This window comes from Triticum urartu, chromosome 1A (genome assembly GCF_056163025.1).
Source record: "Triticum urartu cultivar PI428250 chromosome 1A, HENAU_Tu73, whole genome shotgun sequence".
NCBI lineage: Eukaryota > Viridiplantae > Streptophyta > Magnoliopsida > Poales > Poaceae > Triticum > Triticum urartu.
Window position 1 is genome coordinate 443,538,341 of NC_141873.1, and position 20,563 is coordinate 443,558,903.

The 20,563-nt window shown below is 46.2% G+C and overlaps 1 protein-coding gene and 1 pseudogene across 1 annotated transcript; one reads left to right on the plus strand and one right to left on the minus strand.

Annotated features, from left to right (window-relative positions):
- Nucleotides 1–2,409: 2,409 nt before the first annotated feature.
- LOC125516957 (peptide-N4-(N-acetyl-beta-glucosaminyl)asparagine amidase A pseudogene) lies at nucleotides 2,410–4,647 on the minus strand (annotated as a pseudogene).
- Nucleotides 4,648–6,533: 1,886 nt separating this feature from the next.
- On the plus strand, nucleotides 6,534–7,463 carry LOC147991620 (uncharacterized). The gene is made up of 2 exons (XM_087538743.1): nucleotides 6,534–6,622; nucleotides 6,833–7,463. Exons 1-2 carry the CDS (start codon nucleotides 6,534–6,536, stop codon nucleotides 7,461–7,463), a joined length of 720 nt encoding a protein of 239 aa, XP_087394869.1.
- Nucleotides 7,464–20,563: the final 13,100 nt, after the last annotated feature.

Sequence of the window (20,563 nt, forward strand, 5' to 3'; positions counted from 1 at the left end):
AAATTTTCTTGAAATGGTTAAGATTCTTGCTTCATACAATAAGGATGTCGCGGGAGTTGTTCTGGAAAATGCTCCAGGTAATGCAAAGTATACATCCGGAGAAGTTCAGAAAGAGATTGTTGGCATACTTGCTCTAGAAGTGCAAAAGGCAATTAGAGAAGAAATAGGTAATGCCAAGTTCTGTATAATGGTTGATGAACCTCGGGATGAATAAAAAAAGAACAAATGGCAATTGTTCTTCGGTTTGCCAACAAAGAAGCAGAAATAATTGCGTGTTTCCTTGATCTAGTTCATGTTAATGACACTGCTGCCTTAACTTTGAAAAATGCAATCTGTAATGTACTGTCAGATAATAACATGAATGTACAAGACATCAGGGGCCAAGCATATGACGGTGCAAGTAATATGAGAGGGGAGTGGAATGGATTGAAGGCTCTTATTCTCTGTGAGTGTCCACATGCCTACTATATTCATTGTATGGGTCATCAATTACAATTGGCGCTTGTTGCTGCATCACGAGAGGTACATGAGGTACATAACTTCTTTAAGAATGCAAATTTTGTAATAAAATGTTGTTAGTGCTTCTAGAAAGCGCAACGATGAGCTGCCAGCGAACCAAGCGGAGGAAATTTCTCGTGAAATTGAGTTGGGAGAGCTTGATACAGGCAAAGGGCAAAACCAAATAGGAACCTTACAGAGACCAGGAGACACAAGATGGAGTTCACACTATAAGTCCATACAGAGCTTAAAGAAGATGTTTGTTGCTACAGTTGCCGTCTTAAGAGGTATAGCAAGTGACCGTTCAGTCTCAAAATATTCTCGTGGAGATGTCGTTGGATCCCTTAAAATTGTCATATCATTTGATTTCGTGTTCATTCTACATCTGATGGAAAAGATTATGAAGATCACTGATGTGTTGTGTCAGAAACTCCAATAGAAATTTTTAGATATTTTAAATGCCATGGATTCTGTTTCTAACACAAAGGTCCTACTGGGTGAGCTAAGGGAACATGGTTGGGACTCTCTTTTAAATGAGGTCAAATCTTTTTGTGTGAAGCACGAGATTGATATCCCAGATTTGGACCGCAAGTATGTTTTTCTACTTTCTAAAATTACTTAACTTATATTAAGTTATATCTTGGTTGTTTTTTATCTTGAGAATTTAGCTGACTTTGTAATGAAATTAATAGGTATGTTGATGTTACCAAATCTTGAAATAAGCATGACAACACAACAACGCTCCACCACTACAAAGTCGATGTTTTCAGTGTTGCAATTGATCAACAACTGAGTGAACTGAATGATCAATTCAGTACACAAGCAACTGAGCTCCTTACTCTCTGTTCATCATTGGATCCAAGGCATGAATCTTTTGACATCCCAAAGATAAGCAGGCTTGCAGAAAAATTCTATCCCACTGATTTTTCAAGTCAAGAATTAGCACGGTTGGAAAGTCAGCTACCTCATTTTCAGCTAGATGTGTGCAACCATCCAGAACTGATGACCTTGCCATCTATTGCTTGTTTAACAAAAGGGCTAGTTAAAACCGGAAAAGCTTCTTCATATCCAATGGTTGACAGGTTGTTGCGACTAGTTATCACTCTCACAATCTCAACGGCAACTGCAGAGCGGGCTTTTTTGGCTATGAAAATTGTCAAGACACGTCTTTGAACTAAAATGGGAGATGATTTGCTTCGCCATTGCATGATAATTTACATAGAAAAAAAATAGCAGTTAAGATATCTTCTGATGAGATTATTAATATTTTTGATCTTATTGGCAATAGTGGAGGCCACTTTAAATTAATAGAAATGTAATGATATTTTTATGTCACTTCAGCAAAACCTTGTTCTATATGATTATTTTTGTACTGGATTTTTTTCTTTGCTTGGTTTGGCTCCCCCCCCCCCCCCCCCCCTCCCCCTCCCCTATCCAAATCCTGGCTCCGCCCCTAATTAGAGATAGGGTTTATTAAGAACACTCCAATTGTTGCAACAACAAAAGCTTTAGGACCTGCAATCTGAAATTGGTTAGAAGGATGATCATATTTATTAGGCGTACATTAAGCAAAGCCTTTGTAGCATGGAGAAAATGGAGGAAGAGTGCGTCGAAGCAGCCTCCAAGCAAATGTTTTCACTCTAGGAGCAATGGTTTGTAATAGTCCAGTATCCAATCGTTACAACAACAAAAGCTTTAGGACCTACAATCTGAAATTGATTAGAGGGATGATCATATTTATTAGATGAGGGTAAAGTGTGCTAATTGGATACTTTGTTCGTCCAGAGGAATATCAAGTCGTACATTAAGCAAAGCCTTTGTACCCTTTTCGAAAGACTGCCACACTCACCAACTTACTGACCAACAAGACATACATATCACAACCCCCAGCTTTATTAATAACAAGCATCATAATAGCGTCTCCACGTTTTATATATTTTATAAAAAATACAGCTAGGTAGTCACACAAATCGCTACACACAGCAATAGATCGAGATCCCTAAAGTGCGGCCTCTAAGCGTTGACACGAATGTGCACTACATCATCACTTCACATAAACTACAAGTATACAAGAACAACAAGAATGCACCGGACATAATGTGGTGCACTGGATTAATCCAACTACCAAAAACAATTTGAACCTGCTCGTAACTTCCCACGGATCTGGGACTCCCCCCCAAAAAAATCCTCCATCACCATGCTTACATTGCAGTAATGTCGACCCAGCGCTCGGCCGCCGACGCCGTCCCGTCGCAGCTCCTTCCGGGGAGGCAAGCCTTGGCCTTCGCCGCGTCCTGGACGCGGTAGCTCTCGCTCACGTTGTCGCCCAGCACCAGCCCGTCCACCGCGTCGATCATCCGCTGGTAGCGCCACCGGTCGTCGCTGTAACGGTACATCTGGCTCGTCGCCGCCGACCCGTTGATCACGTCGTGGTCCTTGACGACCATCCAGCCCACCGCCGTCTGCTCGTCCACCAGCTTCGCCTCGTTCTCGAACCCGTCGGACTTCACTTCCGTCTCGAGCTTGAGGGTGTGGGACAGGCTCCCCGTGACGACGGACGTGCCGTCCTCGCCGTCCTCCGTGTCCATGTAGAACGACAGAGGGTACTCGGACTCGGTCTTGAGCTTGCCGATCACCTTCCTCGCCTCCGACCGGACCAGCACCTCCGTCTCCTGCTCCGCCTTCATCTGGACGGTCTTGTTCCGGCCGTCGCTGGTGAACTCGACCAGGCTGCGTGCCTCCAGCTCCGTCTCCACCTCGGTCGTCAAGTTGCCGAGCGACGACAGTACCCAGCCGCTGAAGAAGGACTTCCGCTTGGCATGGATGCTGAAGCTGCCGTTCAGCAGCTGCGTCGTGTACCGGCGGGAGATGGACAGCCGCGGCGTCCGGTACCGGCCGAGCGACGCTTGCACGTCCGACGCGCTGGGGTCCAGCCAGAGGTGCAGGTTGGCGTCCACGAGCCACTCGGCGATGCCGTCCACCACGCTGATGCCGAACTCGTGCGCCTTGCCGTCGACGAGGAGGCCGAGGAACGGAGTGAGCTCGATGTCGTAGGTGGGCAGGTCGAACGCGCCGAGCGCGGACACGGGCTGCCAGTAGAGCGGGTTGATGCCGCCCGTGTAGATGACGGGGAACGGCACGAAGGAGCCGGCGAAGTGGTGGTCCACGCTGACGACGACCTCGCGGTACGCGGCGTTGCCCCTCTGCGTGGTGAGGTTGTTCTCCTGGATGTAGAGGTCCGGCGGGTTGGAGTACCAGAACTCGTCGTTGGAGTGAGGGGACACTAACACCTCGAGGACCGCACGGTAGGTGCTCGACGGAATGGTCACGAGCTTGGAGCGCGAGTCGGACGAGTTCTGGATGCGGAACCAGTAGCCGCTGTCGCCGGTGGCCTCCGAGATGGGCAGGATCAGGTCCGCCGGCTGGAAGTACGACTCCGGCAGCGTCGGTGCCGCCGGACTGGCGTCGGCGACATCACCATCGGAGGAGGGGGGATTTACCACGGAGAGGTAAGCCGGAGTCCCGTGGAACTCGAAGGAGACGGTGACGTTGTAGATGCCGGTGTACTGGTCGTTGACGAGGTTCTCGAGCATGACCGAGAGGACGCCGTCGGGCGGGGAGCGGAGGAGGGCGGAGTAGCGGGTGACCTCCTTGCGCACGGTCCAGCTGACGCCCTCGGGGGTGGGCTCGGCGGTGGTGGTGCGGAGGAGCTCGGAGCCGTCGAGCCAGACGGCGGCGACGCGGTCGTACTGGTCGCCGGCGCAGGCGGTGGAGAAGGAGAGCACGACCTGGGACCAGGGCGCGGGGCACCCGGGCGGGGGCGCATAGGCGGCCTTGGCCGGGGGCGCGCCGTAGGTGTTGGCGAAGGAGTAGGAGAGCACCGGCACGGTGCAGGTCGGCGCGGCGGGGGGCGGGCCCTGGAGCGGGTAGGTGGGGTCGACGTACTCCTGGGCCGCCGCATTGCCCGTGGCCGGCGGCGCGTAGCGGACGGCGTAGCGGTCGGGGGCCTCGGCGAGAGCCGGGCCGAGGAGGTGGAGGAGGAGGAGGAGAGCCAGCGGCGGCATCTTGCGCTGCGACGGGGAAAAGGTCGCTGGCTCACTGATGAGTGCTGAGGGCCGGGCCGGCTTGTTCAACTCGTGTTGAGTGGTGTTTTCTGGATCTCTTTTGGATTATTTTTTCTGCAATTCTGCCGTACTTCAGATTGGTCGTTGGTGGTGCTCGTGAGTCGTGAGATCGTGCACGGTAGTGAATAAAATTGAGCATTTGATCACTGACCAGACGATCAACTGACACGTAGTATTAGTGGTATGGACGTGAAGTTGTTCTTGGTTCCAAAGTTAGATCATGTGTTCCACAGAAGATTTTTTCTTTGGCAAACTGAAGCCCTCAAAAAGGGATGTATTTTTTTATTAATTCAGCATCCCAGCGCAGTGTATAGAAAGGATCTTTCCCAGAGGAAAGTCAATGGCTTCATAAGTCAACCTGGCATTACATCGAGAAGCTTTGCTGTAGATATGAGAGCAGCTACTAGTAGAAGATCTACACTTGCTATGGCGGCAGTGGCAAGAAAGCCGATAGAGAAGCCAGGATATTGGAGTATCAAACCAAAGCTTTATATTGAACAGTTTTGCTAAGGCACATTTAGATGTGTCATAAATATTGCACATCTAAGTCCTATATCATTGATCTTACATTGAGATTTGTGCGGATATTTTCTTTTTATTTTTTCTTTTCCTTTTTATGCTTGATTCACTTATTTAGATGTGCAATAAGTAAGACACATCTAGATGTGCCTTAGACATTCCCTATATTGAACACAAAAGGGGTTGATAGTAGGGTGTCAGGGTGTCCAAAATCAAAAGAAATGCCCATAGGGAAGCTCAAGCTGCTATCCATTCAACTCCTGGAAGCATTTACATTTACACTTTTCTAGTGCAGCTCACTCTTGAGCCTCTTGTCCAACAAAGGCTGCTCTATGTAATTTAGTTAAGGACAATGTTGGTGTTTTAGCTGTGACCTATCTTATATAAATAAAATCCTGGGTTTACAAAAAAAAGAGAGTAAAGATCTACACAAGAACGTAGTCGAAGAAATTAGCAAGATATTTTCAAGTTTGAGTAAAATTCCATGCAATATCTTTAACAAAGAAATAATGTGAACGCGTTGTCATTGCCGGCCCATACAAACCATTAAGTCAGACAGAGGTTTTTCACCTGGAGCTCGAGACCAAGTGCTACTGATATTGGGAGCAAGAACATAAACATTTTTTTCCAGAGATTTGAAACAACTATTCATGAGAACCAACAAATGATCGGGTGGCTACTGTTGGATTATGGATGGGCTTAGGCCCATATAAGACACTAATCCCTGGTTAATCTTGAGGCTCATGTATGAGATGGCAGATGGAGGAAGTTTAGTCCCACCTTGCTAGTTGAGGAGAGTTGAGACCCATTTATAAGGGTTGCTCTACCACTTGCCATTGGGAGCTTGGGAAGAGGAGTGGTACACACACGCTCCTCCTCCTCCTCCGCCCGCCTCGTCACGACGTGCGCCACGGGTGAGCCGAGCCAGAGCTTATTTTTGCCGCTCAGGAACGAGTCGCTAACAGGTGGGCCACTGTCCGAGACGTTGGACTGTGGGCTGACTTGCGTTCCCGGGATTCGTTGACTCCGTTCGCGGGTGTGCGACCCTTCTCCGGGAACGACGACTCCCTTTCCGGGAGTGTGTCTTCCTACCCAACGGCCTATATAAGAAGGCTCTGCCCAGCGGAGTGACCAAGTTCGGTTCACTCACTCCCTCTCGCGTAACCTAGCCGTCATCTACTGTTCCTCACTCTGTGCTGTCTCCGGTGACCCCATCCCGACGATCGCGTGCACGACTGGTCGGGAGAGCAGGTGCCTCCAGAACCCTGTCATTCGAGATCCTGCCCGGGAGAACGACAATAAGATTTTTTGGGAGCGTCTCGACGCAACTGCTCCCGATCCGTTCCCAGCTCTGTCTGCCTCTGGTTCCACTACTACCTCCGCATCGACACCATGGCCGACGATGCCACAGCTAAGAAGAAGGCCACGGACGCCGCCGAGGCTACTACTGCCGCAGCCGCGTTGGCCTGGCCAACCGGAGGGTATGATCTGTTCATCCCTCACTTACTCGTACTTGTGCTAGCCGTATATGTACTGCTCGTAGATGGTTCGCTTCTATGTTTTGTACGTGCTAGTATGCTTAGGTATCGCTATGAGATGCATACCTTTTATGCCATGCCAACAGTATTCTCGTGGATTAGTCTAATTGGAAAAGTGCTAATATTTCCAACAATTAAAAAAACTTATTTTAGGCACTTTTTGATTCAAGGCTTTGTTGCTACTCTGAAACCGGAAAAGTTTACCGGGATGCATTTTAAGCGTTGGCAGACTAGGACCACCTTGTGGCTCACAGCGATAAACGTGTTCTGGGTTGGTGGTGTGTCCCCCATAGAAACGATTGCTCCTGAACAGGAGAAGACGTTTAGGGAGGCAACCACAATCTTTTTGAGAGCAGTTCTGAGTGTGATTGGAGACAAGTTGGTTGACGCATATATTCATATGGGGGTTGCCAAAAACTTGTGGGATGTGCTCGAAGTCAAATTCGGCAGAACCGATGTTGGCAGTGAGTTGTATGCCATGGAGCAGTTCCATGATTACAAGATGGTTGATAACCGTCCTGTATTGGACCAGGCTCATGAGATACAGTGCATTGCTAAGGAGCTGGAGCTCTTGAAGTGTGAGTTACCGGACAAGTTCGTCACGGGTTGCATTATTGCAAAACTCCCTCCTAGTTGGAGGAACTTTGCTACTTCTCTCAAGCACTTGAGACGTGAATTCTCTGTCGAGGATGTCATCGGTCATCTCAATGTTGAGCAGAACTCGAGAGCAAAAGACTCACACGTGAAAGGGGCAGAGGGTTCTTCTAGCGCCAATGTGGTGTAGAAGTGTTGGAAATATGCCCTAGAGGCAATAATAAATTAGTTATTATTATATCATATTTCATTGTTCATGATAATCGTTTATTATCCATGCTAGAATTGTATTGATAGGAAACTTAGATACATGTGTGGATACATAGACAACACCATGTCCCTAGTAAGCCTCTAGTTGACTAGCTCGTTGATCAATAGATGGTTACGGTTTCCTAACCATGGACATTGGATGTCGTTGATAACGGGATCACATCATTAGGAGAATGATGTGATGGACAAGACCCAATCCTAAGCCTAGCACAAAGATCGTGTAGTTCGTATGCTAAAGCTTTTCTAATGTCAAGTATCATTTCCTTAGACCATGAGATTGTGCAACTCCCGGATACCGTAGGAGTGCTTTGGGTGTGCCAAACGTCACAACGTAACTGGGTGGCTATAAAGGTACACTACGGGTATCTTCGAAAGTGTCTGTTGGGTTGGCACGAATCGAGACTGGGATTTGTCACTCCGTGTAAACGGAGAGGTATCTCTGGGCCCACTCGGTAGGACATCATCATAATGTGCACAACGTGATCAAGGAGTTGACCACGGGATGATGTGTTACGGAACAAGTAAAGAGACTTGCCGGTAACGAGATTGAACAAGGTATCGGGATACCGACGATCGAATCTTGGGCAAGTATCGTACCGATAGACAAAGGGAATTGTATACGGGATTGATTGAATCCTTGACATCGTGGTTCATCCGATGAGATCATCGTGGAGCATGCGGGGGCCAACATGGGTATCCAGATCCCGTTGTTGGTTATTGACCGAAGAGTTGTCTCGGCCATGTCTGCATGACTCCCGAGCCCGTAGGGTCTACACACTTAAGGTTCGATGACGCTAGGGTTATAGGGAAAGTATGTACGCGGTTACCGAATGTTTTTCGGAGTCCTGGATGAGATCCCGGACATCACGGGGAGTTCTGGAATGGTCCGGAGGTAAATATTGATATATAGGAAGTATGGTTTTGGCCACCGGAAGTGTTCCGGGCATCACCGGTAGTGTACCGGGACCACCGGAGGGGTCCGGGGGTCCACCAGGTGGGGCCACCAGCCCCAGAGGCCTACATGGGACAATAGTGGGAAGGGACCAGCCCCTAGGTGGGCTGGGGCACCTCCCACCAAGGCCCAAGGCGCTTCCAAGAGGGAAGGGGGGGCAAACCCTAGGGCAGATGGGCCCTAAGGCCCACCTAGGTGCGCCTCCCCCTCTCCCCCTTGTGGCCGCCACCCTAGATGGGATCTAGGGCTGCCGCACCACTTGGGGTGGGAACCCTAGAGGGGGCGCAGCCCCCTCCCCTCCCCCTATATATACTTGAGGTATGGGGGCTGCCCAACATACGATTCAATCTCTCTCTTGGCGCAGCCCTACCTCTCTCCTTCCTCGTCTCTCGTAGTGCTTGGCGAAGCCCTGCTGGAGTCCCGCGCTCCTCCACCACCACCACGTCATCGTGCTGCTGCTGGACGGAGTCTTCCCCAACCTCTCCTTCTCCCCTTGCTGGATCAAGGCGTAGGAGACGTCACCGGGCTGTACGTGTGTTGAACGCGGAGGCGCCGTTGTTCGGCGCTTAGATCGGAATCAACCGCGATCTGAATCTCTACGAGTACAACTCCTTCATCCGCGTTCTTGTAACGCTTCCGCTTAGCGATCTACAAGGGTATGTAGATGCACTCTCCTTCCCCTCGTTGCTAGATTACTCCATAGATTGATCTTGGTGATGCGTAGAAAATTTTAAATTTCTGCTACGATCCCCAACAGTGGCATCATGAGCTAGGTCTATGCGTAGTTTCTATGCATGAGTAGAACACAAAGCAGTTGTGGGCATCGATATTGTCAATTTACTTGTCGTTACTAGTCTTATCTTGATTCGGCAGCATCGTGGGATGAAGCGGCCCGGACCGACCTTACACGTACTCTTACGTGAGACTGGTTCCACCGACTGACATGCACTAGTTGCATAAGGTGGCTAGCAGGTGTCTGTCTCTCCCACTTTAGTCGGATCGGATTCGATGAAAAGGGTCCTTATGAAGGGTAAATAGAAATTGGCATATCATGTTATGGTTTTGGCATAGGTAAGAAACGTTCTTCCTAGAAACCTATAGCAGCCACGTAAAAACTTGCAACAACAATTAGAGGACGTCTAACTTGTTTTTGCAGCATATGCCTTGTGATGTGATATGGCCAAAAGGATGTGATGAATGATATATGTGATGTATGAGATTGATCATGTTCTTGTAATAGGAATCATGACTTGCATGTCGATGAGTATGACAACCGGCAGGAGCCATAGGAGTTGTCTTAATTTATTTATGACCTGCGTGTCAACATAAACGTCATGTAATTACTTTACTTTATTGCTAAAGTGTTAGCCATAGTAGCAGAAGTAATAGATGACGAGACAACTTCAAGAAGACACGATGATGGAGATCATGATGATGGATATCATGGTGTCATGCCGGTGACAACGATGATCATGGAGCCCCAAATATGGAGATCATAAGGAGCAAAATGATATTGGCCATATCATGTCACTATTTGATTGCATGTGATGTTTATCATGTTTTACATCTTATTTGCTTAGAACGACGGTAGCTTAAATAAGACGATCCCTCACTAAAATTTCAAGAAAATTGTTCCCCCTAACTGTGCACCATTGCGAAGGTTCGTTGTTTCAAAGCACCATGTGATGATCGGGTGTGATAGATTCTAACGTTCGAATACAACGGGTGTTGACGAGCCTAGCATGTACAGACATGGCCTCGGAACACATGCGAAACACTTAGGTTGACTTGACGAGCCTAGCATGTACAGACATGGCCTCGGAACACGGAAGACCGAAAGGTCGAACATGAGTCGTATAGAAGATACGATCAACATGAGATGTTCACCGTTGATGACTAGTCCGTCTCACGTGATGATCGGACACGGCCTAGTCGATTCGGATCATGTTTCACTTAGATGACTAGAGGGATGTTTATCTGAGTGGGAGTTCATTAAATAATTTGATTAGATGAACTCAATTATCATGAACATAGTCTAAATTGTCTTTGCAAATATGTTGTAGATAGATAGCTCACGTTGTAGCTCCCTGTTTCAATACATTCCTAGAGAAATACTAAGTTGAAAGATATTGTAAGCAATGATGCGGACTAGGTCCGTAGTCCGATGAGTGTCCTCACTGCTACATACAAGGCTTACGTCTTTGATGCACCGCTCGATGTGCAAACCCCTACAACATCGTCTGTGGATGTTGTGAACACCTGACAGACACATCCTGATGACTACTTGATAGTTTAGTGCACCATACTTTACGGCTTAGAATCAGGATTCCAATGACGTTTTGAACGCCATAGAACATATGAGATGTTCCAAGAGCTGAAATTGGGATTTCAGGCTCATGCCCGTGTTGAGAGGTGTGAGACCTATGACAAGTTCTTTTGCCAACAAGATGGAGGAGAATAGCTCGGCTAGTGAGCATGTGCTCAGAATGTCTGGGTGCTACAATCACTTAAATCAAGTGGGAGTTAAACTTCTAGATAAGATAGTGATTGATAGAGTTATCTAGCCACTATCACTAAGCTACTAGATCTTCGTGATGAACTATGACATGCAAGGGATGGAGTTGATCCCGGAGCTGTTCGCGGTGCTTAAGACCGCAAAAGGTAGAAATCAAGAAGGAGCATCAAGTGTTGATGGTTTAACAAGACCACTGGTTTCAAGAAGGGAAAGGGCTAGAAGGGAAACTTCATGGATGGCAAACTAGTTGCCGCTCAAGTGAAGGAACCCAAGGTTGAACCCAAACCCAAGACTAAGCGCTTCTATTGTAAGGGGAACGGTCACTGGTAGCGGAATTACCCCAAATGCATGGTAGATAAGAAGGCTGGCAACTTCAACAAAGTATATACGTGTTATTAATGTGTACCTCACTAGTACTCCTGGTAGCACCTGGGTATTGGATACCGGTTCAGTTCCTATTATTGGTGACTTGAACAAAAGCTACGGACTAAACGGAGACTGGCTAAGGGCGAGGTGACGATGTGTGTTGGAAGTGTTTCCAAAGTTGATGAGGTCACGCTCCATCTGCCTTCGGGATTAGTATTGAACCTAGATAAATGTTATCAGGTGTCTACGTTGAGCATGAATATGATTAGATCATGTTCATTGCAATACGGTTATTCATTTAAGTTAGAGAATACTTGTTATTCTGTTTACATGAATAATACCTTTCATGGTCATGCACCCGATGTGAATGGTTCATTGAATCTCGGTCGTGGTAATACGCATGTTCACGCCAAAAGATGTAGAGTTAATAATGATAGTACCACTTTCTTGTGGTACTGCCGCTTAGGTCATATTGGCGTAAGATGCATGAAGAAACTCCATGTCAATGGATGTTTGGAGTCACTTGATTTTGAATCGCTTGACACATGCGAGCCATGCCTCATGGGCAGGATGACTAAGACCCCGTTTTCAGATACAATGAAAATGGGCAAGTGACTTGTTGGAAATCATGCATGCTGATGTGTGTGATCCAAAGAGAATTGAAGCGTGCGGTGGATATCACTATTTTCTCATCTTCACTGACGATTTGGGTAGATATAGGTATATCTACTTAATGAAGCACAAGTCTGAAACGTTTGAAAAGTTCAAGCGATTTCAGAGTGAAGTTAAGAATCATCATAACAAGAAGATCATGTTCCTACGATCTGATCAAAGGGGATTTTCTGAGTTATGAGTTTGGCAATCACTTAAGACATTGTGGAATTGTTTCGCAGTTGAAGCCACCTGGAACACCACAGCGTAATGGTGTGTCCGGACGTCGTAATCGAACCTTATGAGATATGGTGCGATCTATGATGTCTCTTACCGATCTACCGCTATTATTTTGAGGTTATGCATTAGAGACAGCTGCATTCACTTTAGATAGGACACCATATAAGTCCGTTGAGACGATGTCATATGAACATTGGTTTGGCAAGAAACCAAAGTTGTCGTTTCTTAATGTTTGGGGCTGCGATGCTTAAGGCTTCAGCTGGAGAATCTCGAACCCAAAGCGGACAAACACATCTTCATAGGATACCCAAAGGTTACAGTTGGGTATACATTCTATCTCAGATCCGAGGGCAAATTGTTTGTTGCTAAGAACGGGTCCTTTCTCGAGAAGGAGTTTCTCTCAAAAGAATTGAGTGGGAGGAAGATAGAACTTGATGAGGTTGTCGAACCTTTATTTCAACCAGAGAGTGATGCAACACAGAAAGATGTTTTCTGTGGCGCCTACGTCTGTTGAAGAGGAAGTTAATGATAGTGATCATGAAGCTTCGGATCAAGTTGCTATCGAACCTCATAGGTCGACAAGGATATGTACTACTCCTGAGTGGTACAGTAATCCTATCTTAGATATCATGTTGTTAGACAACAATGAACCTACGAGCTATGGAGAAGCGATGGTGGGCCCGTATTCCGACAAATGGTTAGAAGCCATGAAATCCGAGATAGGATCCATGTATCAGAACAAAGTATGGACTTTGGTGGACTTGCCCGATGATCGGCAAGCCATTGAGATAAATGGATCTTTAAGAAGAAGATGGACGTGGGCGGTAATGTTACCGTCTATGAAGCTCGACTTGTGGGAAAGAGTCTTTTCACAAGTTCAAGGAGTTGACTACGATGAGAATTTCTCACCCGTAGCGATGCTTAAGTCCGTCGGAATCATGTTAGCATTAGCTGTATTTTTCGATTATGAAATCTGACAAATGGATGTCAAAACAAGTTTTCTTACCAGTTTTCGTAAGAAAAGTTGTCTGTGATACAATAAAAGGTTTTGTCGATCCTAAGGATGCTAAAAAGGTATGCTGGCTCCAGCAATCCTTCTATGGACTAGAGCAAGCGTCTCGGAGTTGGAATATGTGCTTTGATGGAGTGATCAAAGCTTTTAGGTTTATACAATGTTTGCTAGAAACTTGTATTTACAAGAAAGTGAGTGGGAGCACTACAACATTTCTGATAAGTATATGTGGATGACATATTGTTGATCCGAAATAATGTAGAATTTCTGGAAAGCATAAACAGTTGTTTGAAGAGTGTTTTTCAAAGGAAGACCTGGATAAAGCTGCTTACATATTGGGCATCAAGATCTATAGAGATAGATCAAGACACCTGATGATACTTTCAAAGAACGCACACCTTGACATGTTTTTGAAGGAGTTCAAAATAGATCAGTCAAAGAAGGGGTTCTTACCTGAGTTGTAAGGTGTGAAGTTGAGTAAGACTCGAAGATTGACCACGGCAGAAGAAAGAGGAAGGACGAAGGTCGTCCCCTATGCTTTTGTCATAGTCTCTATACGGTATGCCATGCTGAGTACCGCACCTGATGTGTGTCTTGCCACATGTCTGGCAAGAGGGTACAAAGGTGATCTAGGAGTGGATCACCGGATAGCGGTCAAAAATTATCCTTAGAGGAATAAGGAAATGTTTCTCGGTTATGGAGGTGATAAAGAGTTCGACGTAAAGAGTTACGTCGATGCAAGCTTAACACCTATCCGGATAGCTCTGAGTAGAGATACCGGATACGTATAATGGAGCAACAATTTGGAATAGCTCCAAGTGGAACGTGGTAGCAGCATCTATGATATGACATAAAGTTTTGCGAAATACATAGGGATCTGAATATGGCAGACCCGTTGACTACAACCTCTCTCACAAGCATAACATGATCAAACCCAGAACTCATTGAGTGTTAATCACATAGTGATGTGAACTAGATTATTGAGTCTAGTAAACTCTTTGGATGTTGGTCACATGGCGATGTGACCTGTGAGTGTTAATCACATGGCGTTGTGAACTAGATTATTGACTCTAGTGCAAGTGGGAGACTGTTGGAAATATGCCCTAGAGGCAATAATAAATTAGTTCTTATTATATCATATTTCATTGTTCATGATAATTGTTTATTATCCATGCTAGAATTGTATTGATAGGAAACTCAGATACATGTGTGGATACATAGACAACACCATGTCCCTAGTAAGCCTCTAGTTGACTAGATCGTTGATCAATAGATGGTTACGGTTTCCTAACCATGGACATTGGATGTCGTTGATAATGGGATCACATCATTAGGAGAATGATGTGATGGACAAGACCCAATCCTAAGCCTAGCACAAAGATCGTGTAGTTCATATGCTAAAGCTTTTCTAATGTCAAGTATCATTTCCTTAGACCATGAGATTGTGCAACTCCCGGATACCGTAGGAGTGCTTTGGGTGTGCCAAACGTCACAATGTAACTGGGTGGCTATAAAGGTACACTACGGGTATCTCCGAAAGTGTCTGTTGGGTTGGCACGAATCGAGACTGGGATTTGTCACTCCGTGTAAACGGAGAGGTATCTCTGGGCCCACTCGGTAGGACATCATCATAATGTGCACAACGTGATCAAGGAGTTGACCACGGGATGATGTGTTACGGAACAAGTAAAGAGACTTGCCGGTAACGAGATTGAACAAGGTATCGGGATACCGACGATCGAATCTTGGGCAAGTATCGTACCGATAGACAAAGGGAATTGTATACGGGATTGATTGAATCCTTGACATCGTGGTTCATCCGATGAGATCATCGTGGAGCATGCGGGGGCCAACATGGGTATCCAGATCCCGTTGTTGGTTATTGACCGAAGAGTTGTCTCGGCCATGTCTGCATGACTCCCGAGCCCGTAGGGTCTACACACTTAAGGTTCGATGACGCTAGGGTTATAGGGAAAGTATGTACGCGGTTACCGAATGTTTTTCGGAGTCCTGGATGAGATCCCGGACATCACGGGGAGTTCTGGAATGGTCCGGAGGTAAATATTGATATATAGGAAGTATGGTTTTGGCCACCGGAAGTGTTCCGGGCATCACCGGTAGTGTACCGGGACCACCGGAGGGGTCCGGGGGTCCACCAGGTGGGGCCACCAGCCCCAGAGGCCTACATGGGACAATAGTGGGAAGGGACCAGCCCCTAGGTGGGCTGGGGCACCTCCCACCAAGGCCCAAGGCGCTTCCAAGAGGGAAGGGGGGGCAAACCCTAGGGCAGATGGGCCCTAAGGCCCACCTAGGTGCGCCTCCCCCTCTCCCCCTTGTGGCCGCCACCCTAGATGGGATCTAGGGCTGCCGCACCCCTTGGGGTGGGAACCCTAGAGGGGGCGCAACCCCCTCCCCTCCCCCTATATATACTTGAGGTATGGGGGCTTCCCAACATACGATTCGATCTCTCTCTTGGCGCAGCCCTACCTCTCTCCCTCCTCGTCTCTCGTAGTGCTTGGCGAAGCCCTGCTGGAGTCCCGCGCTCCTCCACCACCACCACGCCGTCGTGCTGCTGCTGGACGGAGTCTTCCCAAACCTCTCCTTCTCCCCTTGCTGGATCAAGGTGTAGGAGACGTCACCGGGCTGCACGTGTGTTGAACGCGGAGGCGCCGTTGTTCGGCGCTTAGATCGGAATCAACCGTGATCTGAATCGCTACGAGTACGACTCCTTCATCCGTGTTCTTGTAACGCTTCCACTTAGCGATCTACAAGGGTATGTAGATGCACTCTCCTTCCCCTCGTTGCTAGAATACTCCATAGATTGATCTTGGTGATGCGTAGAAAATTTTAAGTTTCTGCTACGATGCCCAACAAGAAGAACTTCCACAAGTTCAAGGGAAAGAACTATGTCCAGCAGAATACTACCTTTAAGAAGAAGGGTAAGAAGAAAGACAGAAAGAGAGATGGTTGTTTTACTTTTGGTTCAGATGAACATAGGGCAAACAAGTGCCCAAACAAGTACAAGAAGCCAGCACAGGACTCCAAGTCTGTGAATGTCCTTCTGAGCAACAATGATGGGGCATGTGGGTATGGTAATCTATTTACCATACTTTCAGTTTGTCAGCCCACCGATTGGTGGGTTGACACTTGTTAGGGAACGTAGTAATTTCAAAAAAATTCCTACGCACACGCAAGATCATGGTGATGCATAGCAACGAGAGGGGAGAGTGTTGTCTACGTACCCTTGTAGACCGACAACGGAAGCTTTATGACAACGCGGTTGATGTAGTCGTACGTCTTCACGGCCCGACCGATCAAGCACCGAAACTACGGCACCTCCGAGTTTTAGCACACGTTCAGCTCGATGACGATCCTGGACTCCGATCCAGGAAAGTGTCGGGGAAGAGTTCCGTCAGCACGACGGCGTGGTGACAATCTTGATGTTCTACCGTCGCAGGGCTTCGCCTAAGCACCGCTACAATATTATCGAGGAGTATGGTGGAGGGGGGCACCGCACACGGCTAAGAGAACGATCTTGAAGATCAACTTGTGTGTCTATGGGGTGCCCCCTGCCCCCGTATATAAAGGAGTGGAGGAGGGGAGGGCCGGCCCTCTCTATGGCGCGCCCTAGGGGAGTCCTACTCCCACCGGGAGTAGGATTCCCCCTTTCCTAGTCCAACTAGGAGTCCTTCCATGTAGTAGGAGTAGGAGTCAAGGCAAGGGAAAGGAGAAGAGAAGGAAGGAGGGGGCACAACCCTTCCCCCTAGTCCAATTCGGACTAGGCCTTGGGGGGCGCCCAACCTCTCCTATCTCTTTCCCCTAAAGCCCAATAAGGCCCATATACTCCCCGGCGAATTCCCGTAACTCTCCGGTACTCCGAAAAATACTCGAATCACTCGGAACCTTTCCGATGTCCGAATATAGTCGTCCAATTTATCGATCTTTACGTCTTGACAAATTCGAGACTCCTCGCCATGTCCCCGATCTCATCCGGGACTCCGAACTCCTTCGGTACATCAAAACTCATAAACTCATAATATAACTGTCATCGAAACCTTAAGCGTGCGGACCCTACGGGTTCGAGAACAATGTAGACATGACCGAGACACGTCTCCGGTCAATAACCAATAGCGGAACCTGGATGCTCGTATTGGCTCCCACATATTCTACGAAGATCTTTATCGGTCAGACTGCATAGCAACATACGTTGTTCCCTTTGTCATCGGTATGTTACTTGCCCGAGATTCGATCGTCGGTATCTCAATAACTAGTTCAATCTCGTTACCGACAAGTCTCTTTACTCGTTTCGTAATACATCATCTCGCAACTAACTCATTAGTTGCAATGCTTGCAAGGCTTATGTGATGTGCATTACCGAGAGGGCCCAGAGATACCTCTCCGACAATCGGAGTGACAAATCCTAATCTCGAAATACGTCAACCCAACATGTACCTTTGGAGACACCTGTAGAGCTCCTTTATATCACCCAGTTACGTTGTGATGTTTGGTAGCACACAAAGTGTTCCTCTGGTAAACGGGAGTTGCATAATCTCATAGTCATAGGAACATGTATAAGTCATGAAGAAAGTAATAGCAACATACTGAACGATCGGGTGCTAAGCTAATGGAAAGGGTCATGTCAATCACATCATTCTCCTAATGATGTGATCCCGTTAATCAAATGACAACACATGTCTATGGTTAGGAAACATAACCATCTTCGATTAACGAGCTAGTCTAGTAGAGGCATACTAGTGACACTTTGTTTGTCTATGTATTCACACATGTATTATGTTTCTGGTTAATACAATTCTAGCATGAATAATAAACATTTATCATGAAATAAGGAAATAAATAATAACTTTATTATTGCCTCTAGGGCATATTTCCTTCAGTCTCCCACTTGCACTAGAGTCAATAATCTAGATCACATTGCCATGTGATTAACACACATAGTTCACATCGTGGCTCGCCGATCATCGGGCAAGTCAATCAAAGTCCATACTTTGTTCTCATACATGGATCCCATCTCAGATTTCATGGCCTCAAGCCATTTCGTGGAATCTGGGCTCATCATCGCTTCCTCATAGTTCGTAGGCTCGTCATGGTCAAGTAACATGACTTCCAGAACTGGATTACCGTACCACTCTGGTGCGGATCTAACTCTGGTTTACCTATGAGGTTCGGTAGTAACTTGATCTGAAGTTACATGATCATCATCATTAGCTTCCTCACTAATTGGTGTAGGAGTCACAGAAACAGATTTTTGTGATGAACTACTTTCCAATAAGGGACCAGGTACAGTTACCTCATCAAGTTATACTTTCCTCCCACTCACTTCTTTCGATAGAAACTCCTTCTCTAGAAAGGATCCATTCTCAGCAACCAATATCTTGCCTTCGGATCTGTGATAGAAGGTGTACCCAACGGTTATTTTTAGGTATCCTATGAAGATGCACTTCTACGACTTGGGTTTGAGCTTATCAAAATGAAAATTTTTCACATAAGCATTGCAACCCCAAACTTTAAGAAACGACAGCTTAGGTTTCTTGCTAAACCACAGTTCATACGGTGTCGTCTCAACGGATTTAGATGGTGCCCCTTTTTAATGTGAATGCAGCTGTCTCTAATGCATAACCCCAAAACGATAGCGGTAAATCCGTAAGAGACATCATAGATCGCACCATATCTAGTAAAGTACGATTACGACGTTCAGACACGCCATTACGCTGTGGTGTTCCAGGTGGCATGAGTTTGTGAAACTATTCCACACTATTTTAATTGAAGACCAAACTCGTAACTCAAATATTCGCCTCTGCGATCAGATCATAGAAACTTTATTTTCTTGTTACAATGATTTTCCACTTCACTCTGAAATTCTTTGAAATTTTCAAATGTTTCAGACTTGTGTTTCTTCAAGTAGATATACCCATATCTGCTCAAATCATCTGTGAAGGTCAAAAAATAACGATACCCGCCGCGAGCCTCAACACTCATCGGACCTCATACATCAGTATGTATTATATCCAATAAGTCGTTTGCTCGCTCTATTGTTCTGGAGAGCGGAGTCTTATTCATCTTTGCCCCTGAGGCATGGTTCGCAAGCATCAACTGATTCATAATCAAGTGATTCCAAAAGCCCATCAGCATGGATTTTCTTCATGTGCTTTACACCAATATGACCTAAACGGCAGTGCCACAAATAAGTTGCACTATCATTATTAAATTTGCATCTTTTGGCTTCAATATTATGAATATGTGTATTACTACGATCGAGATCCAATGAACCATTTTCATTGGGTGTACAACCATAGAAGGTTTTATTCATGTAAACAGAACAACAATTATTCTCTAACTTAAATGAATAACTGTATTGCAATAAACATGATCAAATCATATTCATGCTCAACGCAAACACCAAATAACATTTATTTAGGTTTAACACTAATCCCGAAAGTATAGGGAGTGTGTGATGATGATCACATCAATCTTGGAACCACTTCCAATACTCATCGTCACTTCATCCTTAACTAGTCTCTGTTCATTCTGCAACTCCCATTTCGATTTACTACTCTTAGCACCTGAACCAGCATCAAATACCGAGGGGTTGCTATAAACACTAGTAAAGTACACATCAATAACATGTATATCAAATATAGCATTGTTCACTTTGCCATCCTTCTTATTCGCCAAATACTTGGGGCAGTTCCGCTTCTAGTGACCAGTCCCTTTGCAGTAGAAGCACTTAGTCTCAGGCTTAGGTCCTGACTTGGGCTTCTTCACTTTGAGCAGCAACTTGCGTGCCGTTCTTCTTGAAGTTCCCTTTCTTTCCCTTTCCCCTTCCCCTTTTCTTGAAACTAGTGGTATTGTTAATCATCAACACTTGATGCTCTTTCTTGATTTCTACCTTCATCGATTTCATCATCATGAAAAAACTTGGGAATCGTTTTCGTCATCCCTTGCATACTATAGTTCATCACGAAGTTCTACTAACTTGGTGATGGTGACTAGAGAATTCTATCAATCACTATTTTATCTGGAATATTAACTCCCACTTGATTCAAGTGATTGTAGTACTCAGACAATCTAAGCACATGCTTACTGGTTGAGCTATTCTCCTCCATCTTGTAGCTATAGAACTTGTTGGAGACTTCATATCTCTCACCTCGGGTATTTGCTTGAAATATTAACTTCAACTCCTAGAACATCTCATATGATCCATGATGTTCAAAACGTCGTTGAAGTCCCGATTCTAAGCTGTTAAGCATGGTGCACTAAACTATA

What these genes read in the sequence shown, in the direction of transcription:
- LOC147991620 (XM_087538743.1), top strand. Translation starts at nt 6,534, where the DNA reads ATGGCCGACGATGCCACAGCTAAGAAGAAGGCCACGGACGCCGCCGAG. An exon ending in TTGGCCTGGCCAACCGGAGG is followed by an intron (nt 6,623 to 6,832) that starts GTATGATCTGTT and finishes AACTTATTTTAG; the next exon opens with GCACTTTTTGATTCAAGGCT.